Source organism: Aquarana catesbeiana, linkage group LG01 (genome assembly GCF_042186555.1).
Source record: "Aquarana catesbeiana isolate 2022-GZ linkage group LG01, ASM4218655v1, whole genome shotgun sequence".
Taxonomy (NCBI): Eukaryota; Metazoa; Chordata; class Amphibia; order Anura; family Ranidae; genus Aquarana; species Aquarana catesbeiana.
Window position 1 is genome coordinate 991172561 of NC_133324.1, and position 17240 is coordinate 991189800.

The window sequence follows — 17240 nt, forward strand, 5'->3', positions numbered from 1 at the left end:
TATAGGACTGGAGATTGAGGAGGATAGACTATAGGACTGGAGATTTAGGAGGATAGACTATAGGATCGGAGATTGAAGAGGATAGACTATAGGATCGGAGATTGAGGAGGATAGACTATAGGATCGGAGATTGAGGAGGATAGACTATAGGACTGGAGATTTAGGAGGATAGACTAAAGGATCGGAGATTGAGGAGGATAGACTATAGGATCGGAGATTGAGGAGGATAGACTATAGGATCGGAGATTGGGGAGAATAGTCTATATGACTGGAGATTGGGGAGGATAGACTATAGGACTGGAGATTGAGGAGGATAGACTATAGGACTGGAGATTGAGGAGGATAGACTATCGGACTGGAGACTGAGGAGGATAGACTATAGGACTGGAGATTGAGGAGGATAGACTATCGGACTGGAGATTGAGGAGGATAGACTATAGGATCGGAGATTGAAGAGGATAGACTATAGGATCACAGATTGGGGAGGATAGACTATAGGATTGGCGGTTAGGGAGAATAGTCTATATTACTGGAGATTGGGGAGGATAGACTACAGGATCGGAGATTGGGGAGGATAGACTATAGGATTGGAGATGGGGGGGGTAGACTAGGATGGGATAGGGGGTAGGATATCACAGCACACAGAATAAAATATTGGAGAAGATATAGGATTGGATGGAGGTTTATTTGGATTCACAGGTTATTCTTTGTAAAGCTTTTAGAAGTTAATCTCAACAGTATGGAGCCATCAGACATCTACTCTGAGCAAAGAACAGCTTCACCCTGATCATGTGACTGATGATATTTTGGTTGCTCCTCCCACGGTTGACTGTGTAACACCCAGAGTGCTGCTTGCCATGGCAGATCCATCTCAGAATGAATTCTCCTCAGAGATATACAGAGATCTCCCATTACATCTTCTTTATCCACCCAGACTGGATCCTCATAGGTGGAGCTTTCTTACCCGACTTTTATCTGAATTACTATAGAGGACTGTATAGAGAGGAGACAATGTGTGACTCTACCTTGTTCAGGAGCTTTCCGTCCTGACACCGGAGGTCGGAAACTGGACAAAACCAGACGTCCGTTCAGACTCTGTGGCTCCCGGAAGTTCTCCTGCAGGATATGATCATGGTCATGGTGGATGGTGTCCTCCAAAATGTCCAGCTGGTAGGAGAGAGCCACATATCAGACACAGTATACCGGATAGAAGAGCACATGTCATTGTTCCTGTGACCAGACTGGATAGAGTATTATCCATGGTGATGTGATGATGGGGGTAATAGAGTACTATCATACTGAGGACTTTTTGAGGGCAGTGATGCGCCTAATTGATCAGTTCGGGCAGCTGTTGGGCTTTGCCATAAACTGGCACAATTGGCTCTTCTACTGTTGGATCCTCTACTGGTGGCTTTGCCAGATGATGTATCTCACAGGTGTCACTTCATTCAGATATTTGGGTATAGTGGTAACCAGGGACCCACAGGAATATATAAATTTGAATCTGAAACCAATACTTCAGTTTAACACAAACATGCCAATTGGTGTAGGTTTACCGCTGTCAATAACCGGACGTGTAAATCTCATAAAGATGATTTCGGCTCCACAACTACTGTACATTCTGCATAATGCCCCGATCTGGATACCACAGTATTGGTTCCAACGTATAGACTCGCAGTTCTGGGCCCTCATCTGGAGAGGTGGAGTGGCACGCATCAAGCTTGCCACTCTACAACACCCCAAGGATCAGGGTGGGATGGCTGTTCCACATCCACAAATATACTATTTTGCAGCCCATTTACAACATTTCACAGGCTGGGACCTTGAGATGGTTACAGACTCTTCCAGGGATCTGCTCCTTGGCCCTGATACAGGCTACACTGCCCTGTGCCATATGGAAATGGGGCTCCCTAGAGTCCCATCTAATTGCCCCACAGTTCAGCTACCGATGAAAATCTGGAAAGGGGTCAAGAACACATTGGAACTGACTGGGTATCTCCGTCAAACGCCCATCTGGCAGAACCGCTTTTACACAGATTTAGTTAAAGTTGCTATACATTCGATCTGGAAAAGGGCGGGGATTAGATTCCTCAACCAAATACTCAATGACTCTGTCCTAAAGCCGTATCTTCAACTTCTGCGGGAATTCGCTGGGCTGAAAGGTCATCATTACCAATATATACAGCTACAGAATGCCATGCATTGCCAGTGTAGACAATCTAATCTGAATCTAGAGAACTCCGCGTTCCTGGAATCCATATACACTGACCCTGAGAAGAAAGGTATCATTTCTAGAATTTATACCCATCTACTATCACATGTACAAGCCCCTGACCTTTTACCCTGCAGGGAGGGATGGGAGCGAGATGTTGTCCCTATTGACGGTGAACAGTGGGATCAGATTCTGAGAGTGGGACAGTGTCAATGTCTGCGGCACAGAGGCTGTCACACCTGTTTATATTGCACCGAGTATACCGTACACCTGTATAGCTACATAAATAGGGTAGACGAGAGACTTCCATATGTCCAAAATGTCAGGCTCATCCGGGTGACCTCATCCATATGCTCTGGAGATGCCCCAAGCTGATGAGGAACAGAATTGTCACCAAAATTACCAATGTATACAAGGTTCATCTAGTGGTGGACCCATTGACGTGTCTGTTGGGGAATCTCAATGAGTAATTGTACCCCCCTTTGGTGTACATTGCCCTCACGAGACTCTTATACCTAGCTAGGAAGCTGATTGGCTGGCTTTGGCTTTCAGCACAGACCCCGAAGGAGGCACAGTGGATCCAAATAATTAATACCATCCTCATCCGAGAAGAAAACACCTATCATCATAGGAAATCACCAAAAAAATGTATAAGCATCTGTCAGAGTTGGTTGAATGAGGTGGCACCCCGGAGATGGCCCTGGACAGCTTACTGATGGGATAGATGGTTTCCTCTACTGACTTCAGATGCTCATATGGAAATTTGGGTGACCTGTCAGAAGTGATTTGTCTTTTCCTCAGAACACAAAGTCTTGAATGTATACTACCAGTTGGACTGACCTTTTCCTTTTAATTTAATTACATTTTTTTTCTTCTTCTTTTCTGATTGTTGTTCTGTTTGATTGTTTCCACTTTCCTTCTCAAGAGAGCTTGAAACTCAGGAAATTATGCAATGCTTCTCAATCATATGATAGATGAGTTGGCTATAGCTACTACCATTCATGTAATGCTATGAGGATCTAAACTCATGTTTTCCATGGATTGTATACCTATGCAACTGCACCATGTAATGCCTTGTGTTCTATTAAATAAAAACCTATTTTATTGATTAAAAAAAGAGTACTATCCATGGTGAGGGGGGTAGTAGAGTACTATCCATGATGATGGGGGTAGTAGAGTACTATCCATGGTGAGGGGGGTAGTAGAGTACTATCCATGGTGATGGGGGTAGTAGAGTACTATCCATGGTGATGGGTGTAGTAGAGTGCTATCCATGGTGAGGGGGGTAGTAGAGTACTATCCATGGTGAGGGGGGTAGTAGAGTACTATCCATGGTGAGGGGGGTAGTAGAGTACTATCCATGGTGAGGGGGGTAGTAGAGTACTATCCATGGTGATGGGGGTAGTAGAGTACTATCCATGGTGAGGGGGGTAGTAGAGTACTATCCATGGTGAGGGGTGTAGTAGAGTACTATCCATGGTGAGGGGGGTAGTAGAGTACTATCCACGGTGGGTGTAGGGTACTATCCATGATGAGGGGGGTAGTAGAGTACTATCCATGGTGAGGGGGTAGTAGAGTGCTATCCATGGTGACGGGGGTAGTAGAGTACTATCCATGATGAGGGGTGTAGTAGAGTACTATCCATGGTGAGGGGGGTAGTAGAGTACTATCCATGGTGATGGGAGTGTAGGGTACTATCCATGGTGAGGGGGGTAGTAGAGTACTATCCATGGTGATGGGGGTGTAGGGTACTATCCATGGTGATGGGGGTAGTAGAGTACTATCCATGGTGAGGGGGGTAGTAGAGTACTATCCATGATGAGGGGGGAAGTAGAGTGCTATCCATGGTGAGGGGGGTAGTAGAGTACTATCCATGATGAGGGGGGAAGTAGAGTACTATCCATGGTGAGGGGGGTAGTAGAGTACTATCCATAGTGATGGGGGTAGTAGAGTACTATCCATGGTGAGGGGGGTAGTAGAGTACTATCCATGGTGAGGGGGGTAGTGGAATACTATCCATGGTGAGGGGGGTAGTAGGGTACTATCCATGGTGATGGGGGTAGTAGAGTACTATCCATGGTGAGGGGGGTAGTAGAGTACTATCCATGGTGAGGGGGGTAGTAGAGTACTATCCATGGTGAGGGGGTAGTAGAGTACTATCCATGGTGAGGGGGTAGTAGAGTACTATCCATGGTGATGAGGACAATGGAGTATTATCTATGGTGAGGGGGGTAGTAGAGTACTATCCATGGTGATGGGGGTGTAGGGTACTATCCATGGTGATGGGGGTAGTAGAGTACTATCCATGGTGATGAGGACAATGGAGTACTATCCATGGTGAGGGGGGAAGTAGAGTACTATCCATGGTGAGGGGGGTAGGAGAATACTATCCATGGTGAGGGGGATAGTAGAGTACTATCCAAGGTGATGGGGGTGTAGGGTACTATCCATGGTGATGGGGGTGTAGGGTACTATCCATGGTGATGGGGGTAGTAGGGTACTATCCATGGTGATGAGGACAATGGAGTATTATCCATGGTGAGGAGGGTAGTAGAGTACTATCCATGGTGATGGGGGTGTAGGGTACTAGCCATGGTGATGGGGGTAGTAGGGTACTATCCATGGTGAGGGGGGTAGTAGAGTACTATCCATGGTGATGGGGGTAGTAGAGTACTATCCATGGTGAGGGGGGTAGTAGAGTACTATCCATGGTGAAGGGGGTAGTAGAGTACTATCCATGGTGAGGGGGGTAGTAGAGTACTATCCATGGTGAGGGGGGTAGTAGAGTACTATCCATGGTGATGGGGGTGTAGGGTACTAGCCATGGTGATGGGGGTGTAGGGTACTAGCCATGGTGATGGGGGTAGTAGAGTACTATCCATGGTGAGGGGGGGAAGTAGAGTACTATCCATGATGAGGGGGGTAGTAGAGTGCTATCCATGGTGAGGGGGGGAGTAGAGTACTATCCATGATGAGGGGTGTAGTAGAGTACTATCCATGGTGAGGGGGGTAGTAGAGTACTATCCATGATGAGGGGGGTAGTAGAGTACTATCCATAGTGATGGGGGTAGTAGAGTACTATCCATGGTGAGGGGGGTAGTAGAGTACTATCCATGGTGAGGGGGGAAGTAGAGTACTGTCCATGGTGATGGGGGTAGTAGAGTACTATCCATGGTGAGGGGGGAAGTAGAGTACTGTCCATGGTGAGGGGGGTGTAGGGTACTATCTATGGTGAGGGGGGTAGTAGAGTACTATCCATGGTGAGGGGGGTAGTAGAGTACTATCCATGGTGAGGGGGGTAGTAGAGTACTATCCACGGTGATGGGGGTAGTAGGGTACTATCCATGGTGAGGGGGGTAGTAGAGTACTATCCATGGTAAGGGGGTAGTAGAGTACTATCCATGGTGAGGGGGGTAGTGGAATACTATCCATGGTGATGGGGGTAGTAGAGTACTATCCATGGTGAGGGGGGTAGTAGAGTACTATCCATGGTGATGGGGGTGTAGAGTACTATCCATGGTAAATGGGGGTGTAGAGTACTATCCATGGTGATGGGGGTAGTAGAGTACTATCCATGGTGAGGGGGGTAGTAGAGTACTATCCATGGTGATGAGGACAATGGAGTACTATCCATGGTGAGGGGGGTAGGAGAATACTATCCATGGTGAGGGGGATAGTAGAGTACTATCCATGGTGATGGGGGTGTAGGGTACTATCCATGGTGATGGGGGTGTAGGGTACTATCCATGGTGAGGAGGGTAGTAGAGTACTATCCACAGTGAGGGGGGTGTAGGGTACTATCCATGGTGATGGGGGTAGTAGGGTACTATCCATGGTGATGAGGACAATGGAGTATTATCCATGGTGAGGAGGGTAGTAGAGTACTATCCATGGTGATGGGGGTGTAGGGTACTATCCATGGTGATGGGGGTGTAGGGTACTAGCCATGGTGATGGGGGTGTAGGGTACTAGCCATGGTGATGGGGGTGTAGGGTACTAGCCATGGTGATGGGGGTGTAGGGTACTAGCCATGGTGATGGGGGTAGTAGAGTACTATCCATGGTGAGGGGGGTAGTAGAGTGCTATCCATGGTGAGGGGGGAAGTAGAGTACTATCCATGGTGAGGGGGTAGTAGAGTACTATCCATGGTGAGGGGGGTAGTAGAGTACTATCCATGGTGAGGGGGGAAGTAGAGTGCTATCCATGGTGAAGGGTGTAGTAGAGTAGTAGAGTACTATCCATGGTGATGAGGACAATAGAGTACTATCCATGGTGATGGGGGTAGTAGAGTACTATCCATGGTGAGGGGGGTAGTAGAGTGCTATCCATGGTGAGGGGGGAAGTAGAGTACTATCCATGGTGAGGGGGATAGTAGAGTACTATCCACGGTGATGGGGATGTAGGGTACTATCCATGGTGATGGGGGTGTAGGATACTATCCATGGTGAGGGGGGAAGTAGAGTACTATCCATGGTGAGGGGGGAAGTAGAGTACTATCCATGGTGAGGGGGGTAGTAGAGTACTATCCATGGTGAGGGGGGTAGTAGAGTACTATCCATGATGAGGAGGGTAGTAGAGTACTATCCATGGTGAGGGAGGTAGTAGAGTACTATTCATGGTGATGGGGGTGTAGGGTACTATCCACAGTGATGGGGGTAGTAGGGTACTATCCATGGTGAGGGGGGTAGTAGAGTACTATCCATGGTGATGAGGACAATGGAGTACTATCCATGGTGAGGGGGGTAGTAGAGTACTATCCATGGTGAGGGGGGTAGTAGAGTACTATCCATGGTGATAAGGACAATGGATTACTATCCATGGTGAGGGGGGTAGTAGAATACTATCCATGGTGAGGGGGGTGTAGGATACTATCCATGGTGAGGGGGGTAGTAGAGTACTATCCACGGTGATGGGGAAGTAAGGTACTATCCACGGTGATGGGGAAGTAAGGTACTATCCATGGTGATGGGGGTAGTAGGGTACTATCCATGGTGAGGGGGATAGTAGAGTACTATTATTATTATTATTATTATACAGTATTTATATAGCGCCAACAGTTTACGTAGCGCTTTGCAACTTGAGGGTAGACAGTACAAATACAATACACTTTGATACAGTAGGAATCAGAGGGCCCTGCTCCTTAGAGCTTACAATCTAAGAGGGAAGGTCAAGAGATACAAGAGGTAATAACTGTGGGTGATGTGCTGATTGAGAAGATAAATGTACAGTTGTTAGGTGGGGGCCAGATAGGCTTCTCTGAAGAGATGAGTTTTCAGGGATCGTCTGAAAGTGGATAAAGTAGGAGAAAATCGGACGGATTGGGGTAGAGCATTCCAGAGGATGGGGGAGGCTCTGGAGAAGTCCTGAAGGCGAGCATGGGATGAGGTGACAAGGGAGTTTGAGAGCAGGAGGTCTTGGGAGGAGCGAAGAGAACGATTAGGTTGGTATTTTGTGACTAGGTTAGAGATGTAGCTGGGGGCCAGGTTGTGGATGGCTTTGTAAGTTATAGTTAGTATCTTGAATTTAATTCGGTGACTGAGTGGCAGCCAATGGAGGGATTGGCAGAGGGGTGTAGCAGACGCTGAGCGGTTTGTGTGGTGGATGAGCCTGGCAGCAGCGTTCATGATGGACTGAAGTGGGGATAGCCTATTTAGAGGTAAACCAATGAGGAGGGAGTTGCAGTAGTCAAGGCGGGAGATAACCAGGGAGTGGATTAGAAGCTTTGTGGTGTCATTGGTTAGGAAGGGGCGTATCTTGGAGATGTTGCGAAGACAGAGGCGGCAAGCTTTGGATAGTGATAGAATGTGGGGTGGAAAGGTTAGTTCAGAGTCCAGGATTACACCTAGGACCTTGGCGTGGGGAGATGGGTTGATAGTTGAGCCGTTGATCTTGACAGGGAAATCAGGGGAAGTGGCACCTGAGGGAGGAAATATCATGAGCTCGGGTTTTGGATAGGTTGAGTTTGAGGAAGTGATGTGACATCCAGGCTGATATGTCTGCTAATAAGTTGGTAATGCGTGAGGAGACAGATGGAGAGAGCTGGGGGGTGGAGAGATAGATTTGGGTGTCATCAGCGTAGAGATGATATTTAAAGCCGTGGGAGGCAATCAACTGACCCAAGGAGGTGGTGTAGATTGAGAAAAGGAGAGGTCCGAGAACAGAACCTTGGGGGACCCCAACGGAAAAAGGAAGAGGAGAGGAGGAAGTAGAGTTGTAAGTGACACTGAAGGAGCGGTGGGATAGGTAGGATGAGAACCAGCGAAGAGTACAGTCACGGAGACCAAAGGAGTGGAGTTTTTTGAGGAGGAGGGGGTGGTCCACTGTGTCAAAGGCAGCAGAGAGATCCAGGAGAAGTAGTACAGAATAGTGTCCACTGGCTTTAGCCAATAGTAGGTCATTTGAGAGTTTAAGGAGAGCAGTTTCCGTGGAGTGTTGAGGGCGAAAACCGGACTGAAGGGGATCAAGAAGTTTATTCATGGTCAGATGGTCGCTTAATCGGTTGTAGACCAGTCTTTCAAGAAGTTTGGAGGAGAAGGAGAGTAAGGAGATGGGACATAAGTTGTTGAGATTGGTGGGATCCAGTGAGGGCTTTTATAGTATGGGGTGACTAGCGCATGTTTTAGAGAGTTTGGGAAGATGCCACAAGAGAGGGAGAGGTTGAAAATGTGAATTAGAGAGCGTAGAATCGAGTCAGAGGGTGAGCGTAGCATTTGCGAGGGAACAGGATCCAGAGGGCAAGTGGTTAGATGAGTGCTAGATAAAAGTTTAGCAACCTCAGTAATAGTAACAGGGTTGAATGAGGGAAGTAATGATTGTATCTGTGGACATGGGGTGTTGCATGGGGGAGGTTTTTGCGCATTGGCGATCTCCTCATGAATTGTATCAATCTTAGTTTTGAAGTGATTGGCAATCTCCTGGGCAGTGAGTGAGTTGGTGGGTGGAGGCAGTGGAGGACAGAGTAGAGTGTTGAAAGTAGAGAAGAGTTGACGTGGACTGGATGAGAAGGTGTTGATGAGTGTGATAAAGTAGGTCTGTTTGGCAGTGTGAAGGCAGGAGTAGTATTTTAGGAGGGCAGATTTATATTGTGTGAGGGGGGTAGTAGAGTACTATCCATGGTGAGGGGGGTAGTAGAGTACTATCCATGGTGAGGAGGGTAGTAGAGTACTATCCATGGTGATGAGGACAATGGAGTACTATCCATGGTGAGGGGGGTAGTAGAAAACTATCCATGGTGATGGGGGTGTAGGATACTATCCATGGTGAGGGGGGTAGTAGAGTACTATCCACGGTGATGGGGATGTAGGGTACTATCCATGGTGATGGAGGTAGTAGGGTACTATCCATGGTGAGGGGGGTAGTAGAGTACTATCCATGGTGGTGGGGGTAGTAGAGTACTATCCATGGTGAGGGGGGTAGTAGAGTACTATCCATAGTGAGGGGGGTAGTAGAGTACTATCCATGGTGAGGGGGGTAGTAGAGTACTATCCATAGTGAGGGGGGTAGTAGAGTACTATCCATAGTGAGGGGGGTAGTAGAGTACTATCCATAGTGAGGGGGGTAGTAGAGTATTATCCATGGTGAGGGGTGTAGTAGAGTACTATCCATGGTGATGGGGGTAGTAGGGTACTATCCATGGTGATGAGGACAATGGAGTACTATCCATGGTGAGGGGGGTAGTAGAGTACTATCCATGGTGATGGGAGTGTAGAGTACTATCCATGGTGAGGGGGGTAGTAGAGTACTATCCATGGTGAGGGGGGTAGTAGAGTACTATCCATGGTGAAGGGGGTAGTAGAGTGCTATCCATAGTGAGGGGGTAGTAGAGTACTATCCATGAAGATGGGGGTAGTAGAGTTTTATTAATGGTGATGGGGCAGTAGAGTTCTATACGTAGTGATGAGGGTAGTAGAGTACTATCCATGGTGAGGGGGGTAGTAGAGTACAATCCATGGTGAGGGGGGTAGTAGAGTACTATCCATGGTGAGGGGGGTAGTAGAGTACTATCCATGGTGATGGGGGTAGTAGAGTGCTATCCATGGTGAGGGGGTAGTAGAGTACTATCCATGAAGATGGGGGTAGTAGAGTTTTATTAATGGTGATGGGGCAGTAGAGTTCTATACGTAGTGATGAGGGTAGTAGAGTACTATCCATGGTGAGGAGGGTAGTGGAGTACTATCCATGGTGATGAGGACAATGGAGTACTATCCATGGTGAGGGGGGTAGTAGAAAACTATCCATGGTGATGGGGGTGTAGGATACTATCCATGGTGAGGGGGGTAGTAGAGTACTATCCACGGTGATGGGGATGTAGGGTACTATCCATGGTGATGGAGGTAGTAGGGTACTATCCATGGTGAGGGGGGTAGTAGAGTACTATCCATGGTGGTGGGGGTAGTAGAGTACTATCCATGGTGAGGGGGGTAGTAGAGTACTATCCATAGTGAGGGGGGTAGTAGAGTACTATCCATGGTGAGGGGGGTAGTAGAGTACTATCCATAGTGAGGGGGGTAGTAGAGTACTATCCATAGTGAGAGGGGTAGTAGAGTACTATCCATGGTGAGGGGGGTAGTAGAGTACTATCCATAGTGAGGGGGGTAGTAGAGTACTATCCATAGTGAGAGGGGTAGTAGAGTACTATCCATAGTGAGGGGGGTAGTAGAGTATTATCCATGGTGAGGGGTGTAGTAGAGTACTATCCATGGTGATGGGGGTAGTAGAGTACTATCCATGGTGAGGGGGGTAGTAGAGTACTATCCATGGTGAGGGGGGTAGTAGAGTACTATCCATGGTGAGGGGGGTAGTAGAGTATTATCCATGGTGAGGGGTGTAGTAGAGTACTATCCATGGTGAGGGGGATGAAGGGTACTATCCATGGTGATGGGGGTAGTAGGGTACTATCCATGGTGATGAGGACAATGGAGTACTATCCATGGTGAGGGGGGTAGTAGAGTACTATCCATGGTGATGGGAGTGTAGAGTACTATCCATGGTGAGGGGGGTAGTAGAGTACTATCCATGGTGAGGGGGGTAGTAGAGTACTATCCATGGTGAAGGGGGTAGTAGAGTGCTATCCATGGTGAGGGGGTAGTAGAGTACTATCCATGAAGATGGGGGTAGTAGAGTTTTATTAATGGTGGTGGGACAGTAGAGTTCTATACGTAGTGATGAGGGTAGTAGAGTACTATCCATGGTGAGGGGGGTAGTAGAGTACAATCCATGGTGAGGGGGGTAGTAGAGTACTATCCATGGTGAGGGGAGTAGTAGAGTATTATCCATGGTGAGGGGGGTAGTAGAGTACTATCCATGGTGATGGGAGTGCAGGATACTATCCATGGTGATGGGGGTGTAGGGTACTATCCACGGTGATGGGGGTGTAGGGTACTATCCATGGTGATGGGGGTAGTAGGGTACTATCCATGGTGATGAGAGCAATGGAGTACTATCCATGGTGATGGGGGTAGTAGAGTACTATGCATGGTGAGGGGGGTAGTAGAGTACAATCCATGGTGAGGGGGGTAGTAGAGTACTATCCATAGTGAGGGGGGTAGTAGAGTACTATCCATGGTGATGGGGGTGTAGGGTACTATCTATGGTGAGGGGGGTGTAGGGTACTATCTATGGTGAGGGGAGTAGTAGAGTACTATCCATGGTGAGGGGGGTAGTAGAGTACTATCCATGGTGATGGGGGTGTAGGGTACTATCCATGGTGATAGGAGTGTAGGGTACTATCCATGGTGAGGGGGGTAGTAGAGTACTATCCATGGTAAGGGGGGGTAGTAGGGTACTATCCATGGTGATGAGAGCAATGGAGTACTATCCATGGTGATGGGGGTAGTAGAGTACTATCCATGGTGAGGGGGGTAGTAGAGTACAATCCATGGTGAGGGGGGTAGTAGAGTACTATCCATGGTGATGGGGGTGTAGGGTACTATCTATGGTGAGGGGGGTGTAGGGTACTATCTATGGTGAGGGGGGTGTAGGGTACTATCTATGGTGAGGGGGGTAGTAGAGTACAATCCATGGTGAGGGGGGTAGTAGAGTACTATCCATGGTGAGGGGGGTAGTAGAGTACAATCCATGGTGAGGGGGGTAGTAGAGTACTATCCATGGTGATGGGAGTGTAGGGTACTATCTATGGTGAGGGGGGTGTAGGGTACTATCTATGGTGAGGGGGGTGTAGGGTACTATCTATGGTGAGGGGGGTAGTAGAGTACAATCCATGGTGAGGGGGGTAGTAGAGTACTATCCATGGTGAGGGGGGTAGTAGAGTACTATCCATGGTGAGGGGGGTAGTAGAGTACTATCCATGGTGAGGGGGGTAGTAGAGTGCTATCCATGGTGAGGGGGTAGTAGAGTACTATCCATGAAGATGGGGGTAGTAGAGTTTTATTAATGGTGATGGGGCAGTAGAGTTCTATACGTAGTGATGAGGGTAGTAGAGTACTATCCATGGTGAGGGGGGTAGTAGAGTACAATCCATGGTGATGGGGGTAGTAGAGTACTATCCATGGTGAGGGGAGTAGTAGAGTACTATCCATGGTGAGGGGGGTAGTAGAGTACTATCCATGGTGAGGAGGGTAGTGGAGTACTATCCATGGTGATGAGGACAATGGAGTACTATCCATGGTGAGGGGGGTAGTAGAAAACTATCCATGGTGATGGGGGTGTAGGATACTATCCATGGTGAGGGGGGTAGTAGAGTACTATCCACGGTGATGGGGATGTAGGATACTATCCATGGTGATGGAGGTAGTAGGGTACTATCCATGGTGAGGGGGGTAGTAGAGTACTATCCATAGTGAGGGGGGTAGTAGAGTACTATCCATGGTGAGGGGGGTAGTAGAGTACTATCCATAGTGAGGGGGGTAGTAGAGTACTATCCATAGTGAGAGGGGTAGTAGAGTACTATCCATAGTGAGGGGGGTAGTAGAGTATTATCCATGGTGAGGGGTGTAGTAGAGTACTATCCATGGTGATGGGGGTAGTAGAGTACTATCCATGGTGATGAGAACAATGGAGTACTATCCATGGTGATGGGGGTAGTAGAGTACTATCCATGGTGAGGGGGGTAGTAGAGTACTATCCATGGTGAGGGGGGTAGTAGAGTATTATCCATGGTGAGGGGTGTAGTAGAGTATTATCCATGGTGAGGGGGATGAAGGGTACTATCCATGGTGAGGGGGGTAGTAGGGTACTATCCATGGTGATGAGGACAATGGAGTACTATCCATGGTGAGGGGGGTAGTAGAGTACTATCCATGGTGATGGGAGTGTAGAGTACTATCCATGGTGAGGGGGGTAGTAGAGTACTATCCATGGTGAGGGGGGTAGTAGAGTACTATCCATGGTGAAGGGGGTAGTAGAGTGCTATCCATGGTGAGGGGGGTAGTAGAGTACAATCCATAGTGAGGGGGGTAGTAGAGTACAATCCATGGTGAGGGGGGTAGTAGAGTACTATCCATGGTGATGGGAGTGCAGGATACTATCCATGGTGATGGGGGTGTAGGGTACTATCCATGGTGATAGGAGTGTAGGGTACTATCCATGGTGAGGGGGGTAGTAGAGTACTATCCATGGTAAGGGGGGGTAGTAGGGTACTATCCATGGTGATGAGAGCAATGGAGTACTATCCATGGTGATGGGGGTAGTAGAGTACTATCCATGGTGAGGGGGGTAGTAGAGTACAATCCATGGTGAGGGGGGTAGTAGAGTACTATCCATGGTGATGGGGGTGTAGGGTACTATCTATGGTGAGGGGGGTGTAGGGTACTATCTATGGTGAGGGGGGTGTAGGGTACTATCTATGGTGAGGGGGGTAGTAGAGTACAATCCATGGTGAGGGGGGTAGTAGAGTACTATCCATGGTGAGGGGGGTAGTAGAGTACAATCCATGGTGAGGGGGGTAGTAGAGTACTATCCATGGTGATGGGAGTGTAGGGTACTATCTATGGTGAGGGGGGTGTAGGGTACTATCTATGGTGAGGGGGGTGTAGGGTACTATCTATGGTGAGGGGGGTAGTAGAGTACAATCCATGGTGAGGGGGGTAGTAGAGTACTATCCATGGTGAGGGGGGTAGTAGAGTACTATCCATGGTGAGGGGGGTAGTAGAGTACTATCCATGGTGATGGGGGTAGTAGAGTGCTATCCATGGTGAGGGGGTAGTAGAGTACTATCCATGAAGATGGGGGTAGTAGAGTTTTATTAATGGTGATGGGGCAGTAGAGTTCTATACGTAGTGATGAGGGTAGTAGAGTACTATCCATGGTGAGGGGGGTAGTAGAGTACAATCCATGGTGATGGGGGTAGTAGAGTACTATCCATGGTGAGGGGAGTAGTAGAGTACTATCCATGGTGAGGGGGGTAGTAGAGTACTATCCATGGTGAGGAGGGTAGTGGAGTACTATCCATGGTGATGAGGACAATGGAGTACTATCCATGGTGAGGGGGGTAGTAGAAAACTATCCATGGTGATGGGGGTGTAGGATACTATCCATGGTGAGGGGGGTAGTAGAGTACTATCCACGGTGATGGGGATGTAGGGTACTATCCATGGTGATGGAGGTAGTAGGGTACTATCCATGGTGAGGGGGGTAGTAGAGTACTATCCATAGTGAGGGGGGTAGTAGAGTACTATCCATGGTGAGGGGGGTAGTAGAGTACTATCCATAGTGAGGGGGGTAGTAGAGTACTATCCATAGTGAGAGGGGTAGTAGAGTACTATCCATAGTGAGGGGGGTAGTAGAGTATTATCCATGGTGAGGGGTGTAGTAGAGTACTATCCATGGTGATGGGGGTAGTAGAGTACTATCCATGGTGATGAGAACAATGGAGTACTATCCATGGTGATGGGGGTAGTAGAGTACTATCCATGGTGAGGGGGGTAGTAGAGTACTATCCATGGTGAGGGGGGTAGTAGAGTATTATCCATGGTGAGGGGTGTAGTAGAGTATTATCCATGGTGAGGGGGATGAAGGGTACTATCCATGGTGAGGGGGGTAGTAGGGTACTATCCATGGTGATGAGGACAATGGAGTACTATCCATGGTGAGGGGGGTAGTAGAGTACTATCCATGGTGATGGGAGTGTAGAGTACTATCCATGGTGAGGGGGGTAGTAGAGTACTATCCATGGTGAGGGGGGTAGTAGAGTACTATCCATGGTGAAGGGGGTAGTAGAGTGCTATCCATGGTGAGGGGGTAGTAGAGTACTATCCATGAAGATGGGGGTAGTAGAGTTTTATTAATGGTGGTGGGACAGTAGAGTTCTATACGTAGTGATGAGGGTAGTAGAGTACTATCCATGGTGAGGGGGGTAGTAGAGTACAATCCATGGTGAGGGGGGTAGTAGAGTACTATCCATGGTGAGGGGAGTAGTAGAGTATTATCCATGGTGAGGGGGGTAGTAGAGTACTATCCATGGTGATGGGAGTGCAGGATACTATCCATGGTGATGGGGGTGTAGGGTACTATCCACGGTGATGGGGGTGTAGGGTACTATCCATGGTGATGGGGGTAGTAGGGTACTATCCATGGTGATGAGAGCAATGGAGTACTATCCATGGTGATGGGGGTAGTAGAGTACTATGCATGGTGAGGGGGGTAGTAGAGTACTATGCATGGTGAGGGGGGTAGTAGAGTACAATCCATGGTGAGGGGGGTAGTAGAGTACTATCCATGGTGATGGGGGTGTAGGGTACTATCTATGGTGAGGGGGGTGTAGGGTACTATCTATGGTGAGGGGAGTAGTAGAGTACTATCCATGGTGAGGGGGGTAGTAGAGTACTATCCATGGTGATGGGGGTGTAGGGTACTATCCATGGTGATAGGAGTGTAGGGTACTATCCATGGTGAGGGGGGTAGTAGAGTACTATCCATGGTAAGGGGGGGTAGTAGGGTACTATCCATGGTGATGAGAGCAATGGAGTACTATCCATGGTGATGGGGGTAGTAGAGTACTATCCATGGTGAGGGGGGTAGTAGAGTACAATCCATGGTGAGGGGGGTAGTAGAGTACTATCCATGGTGATGGGGGTGTAGGGTACTATCTATGGTGAGGGGGGTGTAGGGTACTATCTATGGTGAGGGGAGTAGTAGAGTACTATCCATGGTGAGGGGGGGTAGTAGAGTACTATCCATGGTGAGGGGGGTAGTAGAGTACTATCCATGGTGATAGGAGTGTAGGGTACTATCCATGGTGATAGGAGTGTAGGGTACTATCCATGGTGAGGGGGGTAGTAGAGTACTATCCATGGTGAGGGGGGTAGTAGAGTACTATCCATGGTGAGGGGGGTAGTAGAGTACTATCCATGGTGAGGAGGGTAGTAGAGTACTATCCATGGTGAGGGGGGGTAGTAGAGTACTATCCATGGTGATGGGGGTAGTAGAGTACAATCCATGGTGAGGGGGGTAGTAGAGTACAATCCATGGTGAGGGGGGTAGTAGAGTACAATCCATGGTGAGGGGAGGGGGGTAGTAGGGTACTATCCACTGTGATGGGAGTGTAGGGTACTATCCATGGTGAGGGGGGTAGTAGAGTACAATCCATGGTGAGGGGGGTAGTAGAGTACAATCCATGGTGAGGGGGGTAGTAGAGTACAATCCATGGTGAGGGGAGGGGGGTAGTAGAGTACTATCCACTGTGATGGGAGTGTAGGGTACTATCCATGGTGAGGGGGGTAGTAGAGTACTATCCATGGTGAGGGGAGTAGTAGAGTACTATCCTTGGTGAGGAGGGTAGTAGAGTACTATCCATGGTGAGGGGGGTAGTAGAGTGCTATCCATGGTGAGGGGGGTAGTAGAGTGCTATTCATGGTGAGGGGGTAGTAGAGTACTATCCATGGTGAGGGGGGTAGTAGAGTACTATCCTTGGTGAGGAGGGTAGTAGAGTACTATCCATGGTGAGGGGGGTAGTAGAGTGCTATCCATGGTGAGGGGGGTAGTAGAGTGCTATCCATGGTGAGGGGGTAGCAGAGTACTATCCATGAAGATGGGGGTAGTAGAGTTCTATTAATGGTGATGGGGCAGTAGA

General features: G+C 48.5%; 1 protein-coding gene across 3 annotated transcripts in view; it reads right to left on the reverse strand.

The window, feature by feature from the left end:
• The window catches only part of CA9 (carbonic anhydrase 9), a 119983-nt gene that overhangs the window by 45473 nt on the left and 57270 nt on the right, over positions 1 to 17240 (reverse strand). For all 3 annotated transcript variants that reach the window (XM_073612169.1, XM_073612170.1, XM_073612168.1), the window contains exon 8: positions 1026 to 1167. In XM_073612169.1, coding sequence (XP_073468270.1) covers positions 1026 to 1167 — 142 coding nt within the window. The remainder of the gene's footprint in view (positions 1 to 1025; positions 1168 to 17240) is intronic.